Source organism: Teleopsis dalmanni, chromosome 1, assembly GCF_002237135.1.
Source record: "Teleopsis dalmanni isolate 2A chromosome 1, ASM223713v2, whole genome shotgun sequence".
NCBI lineage: Eukaryota > Metazoa > Arthropoda > Insecta > Diptera > Diopsidae > Teleopsis > Teleopsis dalmanni.
The window spans coordinates 9,846,488-9,856,201 of record NC_051846.1 but is presented as its reverse complement, the minus strand read 5'-3'; the positions used below and the strand labels follow the sequence as shown (position 1 = coordinate 9,856,201).

Genomic DNA, 9,714 nt, shown 5'->3' with positions numbered 1-9,714 from the left:
TTTTAACTTATCTAATTAAAAATTATGTAATCAAAAATTATCTATATAAAATTTATCTGTATTAGATATTATCTAATTAAAAATTATCTAATTAAAATTTATCTTATTAAAACTTATCTTATTAAAACCCAACTAATTAAAACTTATGTAATTAATATTTATCTAAATAAAAAGTATCTGATTAGAAATTATCTAATAATTAATAATTATCTAATTAAAAAGTATCTAATTAGAAATTATTTAATTAAAACTTTTCTTATTAAAACTTATGTAATTTCAACTAATCTTATTAAAACTTATATAATTAAAAATTATTTAATTAAAACTTATCTTATTAAAACTTATTTAATTAAAATGATTAATTAATTAATAATTTAATAGGTTTTCTATGACATTTTTCTATTCTATATCTACGGTAAGTTGCACTGCAGTAGTTAAGCAAAAGAATTAATTAATAATTATCTAATTAAAAAGTATCTAATTAGAAATTATCTAACAATTAATAATTATCTAATTAAAAAGTATCTAATTAGAAATTACCTAATTAAAATTTATCTAATTAAAACTTATCTTATTAATTTAAATAAACTATTTAATTATGATATAATGATTTACTGTAGACCTTGATTGATAATTTAATTTAGGCGGTTTTCTGATGACTTTTCTATGTTCTATATCTATCGGTAAGTTGCCCAGTGCAGAGTTAGCATAAAAGAAATGTATCGAGATAAAGAATTAACTTTCTTTATAATATTGTCCATACACGCACGGTTTTTCTGTTGGACAAATTATTTTATGGGTCGATGCTGTTCATTTCAGAAAATATTCTCAACATTTTTTACTGTTTTTTGATTTGCAAAATAAGTAATTGCTTTTTTTTCACTCCTTAGTAGTACTGTTTAAAATTAACCAAAATTTCTTCTTCGTAGAATTTCCATCCATTTTATTTACATGTACTGAAAAGCTTACCCTAACATTTGCCTTTACTTGTGGGTTGTAGTCTTCAAGGTGCCATGAAAAATATATTTGACCCTTCATCCTATATGCAATATTTAACTCGAAACCACTTAAAAATGGTTTGTAATTAAGTGAACCTTAAGTCATGTCAACATAACTTAACTTTGATTCCAAACAATTTATCACATTGACTTCTAAGTCACTTAAGCTCAATGTTGCCTGTGGTTAATTGTAGCACTCCATGCTTGTCTCCATACCGTTCTCAGCTTCTCTGCTTCTCTACTTCTCTGCTTTCCCTAACAATAACAACAGCAGCAGCAACAACAACAACGACAACAACTACAAATGACATGTAATAAAATGTGAACACACATGCACTTTCTTCCATAAGTTGCAAATAAAAGGATTCACTTAGTCCTTTTGTTGGAATGACTCTGTTAAACAAAATATTGCACTTGAACTATTTTGCTTCGGGCATAGGGAATTCGTTGCATCTGAAAGAATTCTTTGAGAATGCGATATTATAATTTAGGAATGCTGTTGGTTGGTAAATAGGTAAATGGACTCAACTGGTTGGAGCTGAGTGCGATGCAGAAAGCACTGTGTCTTTGTGTTGTTCGTAAATTTTGTCTTTTATTTAGTTAATAGTCTGGTTTAAGGTATAACAGCATATGAAACGATAAAAATAAAAATAATTATGTTATGATGCACTTAGATAAGTACTGAGCTCCTACTGGAAACAATGCCTGACAGCAAAATCATAAATAACTCACCATATGGATCAAGACCACAACAATGCTACAAATGTTAAACACCAGCTTAATTATCAGATATGAGAAAATTATACCCTAAATATGAAAATATATAAAAAACATGGCATAATAAAATATATGAAGTGAAATACTTAGTTGGAATGGAAGAAGGAATACTTCATCTACATTTGGTTTCCAATTTCAAAGCATACTTACGTCCATCACTAGCGACTGTTTTTATGTGACAGTTGTCAAACCCTGTGCACAACCCACACTTAAAGTCCTGGGGATAAGACTCGCTGAGCGTACTATTAGAACATTACCCAATGAAAGCTAAGTATCTAGATAACGCAAAGATTGTGCTGGAATTTTCTAATTTAAATGCAATCATACACATTGCCTTAGATACTCGACCCAAGGGGTTCACAGTGAAACGAAGTATATGTCAGCTACTGCCAGAAATATGCGTCGCCGAACTGGTACCTGGTGACTCTTCATCCGATTCTGTCAAGAATTTCATTTATCTTGGCAACGCCGTTACAAACAACAACAAGCTTGGAGTTCACAGAAATAATCATTATTGTCAGTAGGTGCTACTATTAGCAATTGGAATGTAGAGCTCTCTGTCGACAGACAAAACTTCTGCTTTAGAGGTCGCTCATCCTACCTGTCTGCCTGTATGGTGCAAAAATGTATACGATATCATAGAAAGATGAAGCAGCATTAGAGTTTTCGAAAGAAAAGTTCTGCATGAGATCTTTGTTCTTCTATAAGTTGGCGACGATTATCGCATCCGACATTGTTATAAATCTGAGAGTTAACATGTAACGGCTTCGATGGGTTGATCATGTCATGAGAATGGACACGCAAATAAATTTACTCACGGATTCTGACCACAATAAATTAACAAACTGGTCCTTCTAGTGAATAAAATGCAAGTTAGTCTTTGAAGTACTATAACTCGGAAATTTACTCTAACAATTGACCCATTGAAATATTGTAAAATGACGAGTTCTGCAGTTGATTTTATACAAGCACAGTTTGAGTACCGCCAAAGGCAAAAGTTGGTATTGCAGTTAGTTTACAATTCAGCAAACGCTGTGGTCCTAACTGGAAGGAACGTATGAACAGATCAAATACACAAACCATTTACGGTCTTCAATGAGCATCTACAAAGAGCGTAGGGAATGAATTTCATTAATACGATCTTTTGTTCAAACATAGCAAATACGAAAACCTTTAATATAATGTCACCAAATATCGTATTTTATCTCACAAACGAAGCCCGTAACATTACGGTTTTGTCAATTCTGTACTAAATGCTGATAACACAGTTTAAATTACGTTCAAAGTATGTCTCTGCAAAGACCGTTATGCAGTGTTCATATGGTTCTTAGACATACTTATAATTTTTTATTACTTGCAGCGCCATCGCAGTATGCTTTATATTGAAATCAATTATTTTCAAACTGTACGAAACTAAGTTTGAATAATATTGTTACAGAATTTTCAAACTGTAAATATTTATATTTATTATCAAAGTGATTTCAAAAGTAATGTGATTTTATTATTCAAGATTTCCATAAGATTTTTAGACCTCCGGTTACCATATTGTAAGATCTAATAGCAATTATATTATAAAAAAAAATTTGAATATTATTTGGTCTCAGTTTTCCTCACACAAATGTTTATATTACCAATTAGTTATTCATGACATTCCTGTTTTTCTTAAGCTATTTTCGTTAGCTATAATCGCTAAAAAAATATATAGAATATTGAATAAGTATATTCTATAATATATAACGGACAAATATTTTTTAAATTGTATTCTCTAACCCAATAGACATACAGCAGACATTCGAAAACGTGAATACTCTAAAACGTGAACACCCCAAAACGTGAACAACCTTTTCTCATCATTGACTATTCTAAAACGTGAACAAGTCAGTAAAGCTCTATAACATGAACAGTAAACCTTACAATTTTTTAATATAGTTTGCATTGATGTCGAATAATTCTGAAATTGGGGAATTCCCTAATAGCAAATTATGCTATTGATTTGTGAATGCATGAAAAATGCAAAATATTTTAGTAACAATTTTGTCTTTACATGAAACGTTTCGTCTTTGGCAAGGTAAATATGAGTGCGAAAAAACCTGTGTGCTTGACATTAAAAAAAAAAGCTGAAATTCTCGATTTCTTACAAAAGGGGTCGAGTGTGACATACTTAGCAAAGAAATATAATGTTGCTAAATCAACAATTTGTGGCATTAAAGCGAAAAGAAACGTGATTTTAAAATGCGTAAACAACACATTTTCTGGGCCTGGAAAAAGAAAAACCCTGCGTACTTCAGAGCTGCCCAAAATGGAGAAATCTCTTTATCGTTGGTTTCTCTGTATGCGAAATAAGAACTGGCCAGTAAGTGCTCTAATGCTGAAAGAAAAAGCCAAGAAACTGCATTCAAAATTTAAGGAAAAGGAAGGTGACTTTTATGCTAGTGATGGATGGTTTCAAGGATTCAAAAAAAGATACGGTATTCGACTTCTGCAAATATCTGGCGAAAAACTGTCTTCGCAGTCTCAGTTAGTGGACCCGTTTAAAGAAAAACTTAAAGATAAAATTGCTGAATTCGAATTGTGTAACGATCAGCTATATAATGCTGATGAGTCCGGCTTATTTTGGAAACTTCTGCCAGAAAAAACGTACGTGTCCACTTTAGAAAAGAGAGCCCCAGGCGTAAAGTCGGAGAAGCAGCGAATCACTTTCTTGTGTTGCTCAAACGCCACCGGATCTCATAAACTCAAACTTTTGGTAATTGGAAAGGCGAAAAACCCACGATGCTTTAAAAACCTCCAGTGTCCTACCAACTATAAAAACTCAAAGTCCGCCTGGATGACGGCGACTATTTTCAAAGAATGTTCCTCAGGTAGGGATTCTTCCTTTTGAATGCTGTATAAATTTTCCTAAAATTTGTCGCTTTTTAAGGTGAAATCATTTTTAAAAGAGAAAAACTTGCCAATTAAAGCTCTTCTTCTAATCGACAATGCTCCTTCCCATCCAAATGAGGCTGAACTGACAACGGAAGATGGGCAAATATTCGCAATGTTTATGCCACCAAACGTTACTCCCCTCATTCAACCGATGGATCAGAATGCAATAAAAATCACGAAGTTATACTACAGAAATAGCCTTCTTGCTTCAATAGCAGCAACGCAATCTGACTTGCTCGAGTCTATGAAGAAAATAACATTAAAAAGTGCTATAAATTTTTTGGAAGCCGCTTGGAGTCGTGTCGGCAAAGAAATTCTGTCTAAGTGCTGGAAAAATATTTTAAATTTTACTGTGAATGATGATGACCCCGAAGATAGTATGCCTTTGGCGATTTTAAAAGAAAAATGGGAAACTGAACTTCGCTCCTTGATGTGCAACACCGCCGATCTTCTTAACAGTTTAAATGCTGAGGTTTGTTCGATAGCGCAGATATGTACAAAGATATGTGAGTTATTGAAAATTTTGTTCTTATCAACAATTTCAGAGTGAATTTACGTTATCAAATGTTAAGGAATGGAACGAAGATATTGATGAAGATAATGCGCATGATGATATTGGACATGAGGACGAACCTGACGAAGACTGCATCTCAGAGGCATCGGTGAAAATTATACCAAGTGAAGCAGTTGAAATTTTCAACAAAGCAATACAGTGGGCCAGTCACGAAGGCGTCGATCAAAAGGATATGAATGTACTTAGACGTCTAAGGGAGAATGCTGTGTTTCAAGTGTTAGAAAGAAAGAAGACCCAAAAAAAAATGACTGATTTTTTTAAATAAAAAGTTTTATATATGTATCTTTAGTATAAATTAATATGTACACAAAAAAAGAAACAAAATGTGAATTTATATGTGTAAATATGTATTTACTTTATTCTTGTTTGACACTCGAAAACTTGAACAATTTGAATACGTGAACTGTCTTGGTTTTAATTAGTTCACGTTTTCGAATGTAAGTATATTTTATATACTATATTCAAAAGTTCTCAAATCCAATTGATTAAATCTACTTTTAAATATACTATATAACATATATTATATATGGTAAGTATATAGTATATGTAAAAATAGAAATCTTTTTTCAGCAGTCAATTTACATGTATGGTCTCAAATTCCCTCATTTGCTAACTCAATTGATATGGATTCACATGAAATCACTGTGCAGCTTTTCATTCAATTAACTCAAAAACTGTGGGTCTCGTTTAGTGACTAGAGACAAACTAGTCAGTAGGCATAGCTATCCTATTAGTTCTAATCATGGTGATCACCAATGATTCGTTCACTGCGTTACAAACATATTGATAAACTTAATACTCCATTTACTTACAATAAAGAGAAGAAGAAAGCATAAGCCAAAATGTTAAATTTGCCAACATTTTCTTGGCTTGTATTGTATTTTTAAAAAAATTACTAATACTTCCATGCCATTTATTTATTAAATAGATAATCTGCTTTTTGTTTATTTTATTTTTTTCTTTTTTGTTTCTGAACTATTGAAGATAAAAGTTTTCTAAACTATCCATTGACTTTTGTTGCGTTTTATACTCAACTTTCCTTTCTGCACACAACAATCACACGTATTCAAATTGAATATGGAAAATGTAATAATTTTTTTAATTATTTTATTTTTGACTTCTATTTTCTTTACATATATACCTCTCTTGCTTCTTGTTTCCCCTCCCAGTAAAGCAGTAAAGTGATTCCAGCGCATTTGCTTGCATCTGAAACTTTCTTTACACAAGTGAAAATCTATTCAATTTGCAGCGCTACACTCTCACTCGTGGGCTAATTGGTTCCTAAACACTCTGTACGTTGTCTGAATAGATAGCAATTGAACAAAATCTTATATCAACGGCATTCCAGTTATAGTTGCCTGCTGTGACTAATCTCATGGGTTCAAAGTATTTTGTAAAAGCACTGCCAAAGTACAAAATTGTTTCCATTCGCGTCGTCGAACACTTACGTTTCACCGTAACCGGTACAATCTTATCTAGCGAACGTCTATTGCAATGTTCAAATACACTTATTTGGGTTATCTATCGTCTGTGAGCAATAAAGAGCACGAAACCACAGCTCGTAGGGCAGCCACCAAACAAATGGACAGCCCAATTTGGTTTCAACGAATTCGACATTCTACGGGCGCACACAACTTCTCCACTCCGCTCCGACAAGCATAAATGCTCACAAATGTTCAACGAATTTAATCTAATATCAATGAGAGTTTGTTTCTGAAAAGTTTTTTTGGGAATTGAAAATTTGGCTTATCAAGCGAACTCATCTCGTTAAAAGCGAGTAGCGTGTTCCTGCTGGTGCTCTTCACAATCAGTCGCTTTTCAAATTCGTGCGGAAAACATACCGAGCAGTGGTGCGACGTGTGCTCAGAAAAACTTGTTCAAAAAAACATTAGAAAATCAAGAAAAGAAAAGTAGAAAAATAGAAAAATAGAAAAATAGAAAAATAGAAAAATATCGTATGTAAGTGTATCTGAGGGTGAACAGATTAAAAAGTATCTCAGCACAGTTCGAAATCAAATCAAGGGCAACGCAGCAGACAATACCGATTAAACTGATTTCAAACGCTGCACTCAGTACAAACTCAACCAAAGTCACGCATCGAACTACGTTGTTAAATAGACGCTTAGGCACTACGATTTCTGATTCCATTCCACGTACTATAAACGCAAGCATAGAGCATAAGAATACTATACTTTTTTTCGAGAGTGATATATGTTTGGAATACGAGTTCCCCGAAAAATACTCAGAAATATCTCAAGAAATAATATACTTTGTTGCGCTCTTATACACTTCATGATGTCACGCACAGTCAGGTGTGTATAACATAAATAAAATTAATCTTATTAAATAATAACATTGAAATTAATGTAATGCCTTCATCAAAATTGATTTATCTACTCATTACTCCGCCCTGTAGGTACTTTAAAATGATGTACATCGTAGCTGGCATACTCTTGAGCAACGAAGAAGTATGCGAAACAGTCGACCAAATACAAATCACACCACGTGTTGAAGTTAAGGACTTGGCACAGCCGAAGAAGCTCCAACGCAAGGAAGAAAAAGTGTCCAAAACTCCCAAGACCTGGTACCAAAAAATGGATGTGTTTCTGCTTTTGCCGAAATTGAAACGCGTACTCACACCAATGCTCGGCGCTTTCAGCATATGGACTATACCCAAGTTGGTGTTGGACTACTCCTCTGGCTACATAAGCAAGAAATTCGTGCTGGATGGAGACTGTGATATGATCTATAATAAATAATACAACTACTAAGCTTCCCTACTCGATTACTTTTTAATTAGTTTAAGCAATTTTTACAAACTCTCGGATGTTAAGTTTCGTTATAAGACATAATTTTCTTATATATATTTGTATTACATAAGGTTATATTTAATACATAAGGTTATATATTTGTGTTAACACTCAAAAGTACATAATTCTGTGAATTATAACTAGTAAACCATAGAGACGTAAAGATAGACAAGAAAATTTTAATAATTAATTAAGTTTAGAAACATTTTTATACTTGCTTATCATTTGTTAAGTTTAAGTGTAAATTTGGTCCCTTCTATAAATTTTCTCTCTTACGATAAGTTAACAAATAAATTACTATTTAACTTTTAACTTTTAATATTTAGTTTTTTTATTCATCTCCAAAGGAACGCTGCGAATTATCCGAATTATCGGGGCTTATTGAATTCAAAGGACTCTTGTCACCTCCACGCACATTTAAGCTATGGGAGAGCATATTTGCAATGCAATCCACATCCAAATTTTCATCGGTTGCTGATATTTTACGTAATGCCGAATAGACGATGCTTAAGTCCCCCTTCAGCTCCGTAACAACAGCAGTTATTTTCTGTGCGTTGGAAAGAACTTCCACACTTTGAGTGTAGGGATTGTAGCGCACACCAAAAGGACGTTGTATGCTGTCCGCAAAGGCCCTAAAAAATAATTATTAAAATTATATATAATATCCGTTCACTTTCTTATCGATAGATAAGTCAATAGAGTGGAGTATAGTATAGTATAACTTAATTTAGTAATTAATATTTAATTTAATTCAAATAAATTTAAACTAATCAAAACTACAAAGTTTAAATAGACTTAGATTCATGTCATATCACAAGACTCAATTGATCCAAATAGAAAAACAAGCACATCAGTCAACTATAACGAAAGCAACTAACTAATAACGTAGTTTCAGAAGTGGCTAGAGTTGGGTCCCGGACCCACTTTTAAATTTCGACGAACAAGTGCTATTTACCATTCCCAAAAAGAGCTATACCAGCAGATCCCCACGGTTTACCATAACTAGCATAACTGGGTATATCGGTCGCAGTGGTCATATTTGACTGAAATGAAGAAAAAACTGTACTCAAACTTATGTGGAGAATAAAACTGTATCTCATCTGTTATTATTAACATCTATCTATTATTAACTTGAATGAGGAGAAAACTGTACTCTAACTCATTTCGAGGAGGAAACTGCACTCCATCTCTTGTATCACTCCCCATCATTGGATACTATGAAAAGAAAACTGTAGGAGATTTCAAATAGTTGCGGTAGCTTACCTAGATATAAATATAAATAGCTTTGACATACTATAGATTGTTATCCTAAACAAAGTTTTAACCAAGCTTTCTTGCTTTAGAATGAATATTTGTTCAAATTTTTGGAATAACTTCCAATTACAAAATGTTTGAAGACATTATGGAAGTTAATCTAAAAATTTAATCTCTTAAACCTTTAATCTCTTTTACATACATAACGAACGATGATAAGCATCGAGCTTCTAGAAGATCTCCAAATTTACAAGACATTATGCTGCATTTATAGGATAATGAATAAAATATGGAAACGAGGATTTTTCTTTGCTTTGCCAGTTTATTATAACTTGAGATACGTTTCTGCCTCAGATAGTCAGGATAGTCAGGGGCT

General features: G+C 32.6%; 2 protein-coding genes across 2 annotated transcripts in view; both read left to right on the top strand.

The window, feature by feature from the left end:
• Positions 1-9,714, top strand: part of LOC119673171 (protein sprint) — a gene marked incomplete at its 3' end in the record, with an annotated part of 222,386 nt that overhangs the window by 157,092 nt on the left and 55,580 nt on the right.
• LOC119673172 lies at positions 7,073-8,403 on the top strand. Its single transcript, XM_038084411.1, has 2 exons — positions 7,073-7,586; positions 7,691-8,403. Exons 1-2 carry the CDS (start codon positions 7,486-7,488, stop codon positions 8,031-8,033), a joined length of 444 nt encoding a protein of 147 aa, XP_037940339.1. The 5' UTR covers positions 7,073-7,485; the 3' UTR covers positions 8,034-8,403.

What these genes read in the sequence shown, in the direction of transcription:
- LOC119673172 (XM_038084411.1), top strand. Translation starts at nt 7,486, where the DNA reads ATGTTTGGAATACGAGTTCCCCGAAAAATACTCAGAAATATCTCAAGA. An exon ending in ATGATGTCACGCACAGTCAG is followed by an intron (nt 7,587 to 7,690) that starts GTGTGTATAACA and finishes TCCGCCCTGTAG; the next exon opens with GTACTTTAAAATGATGTACA.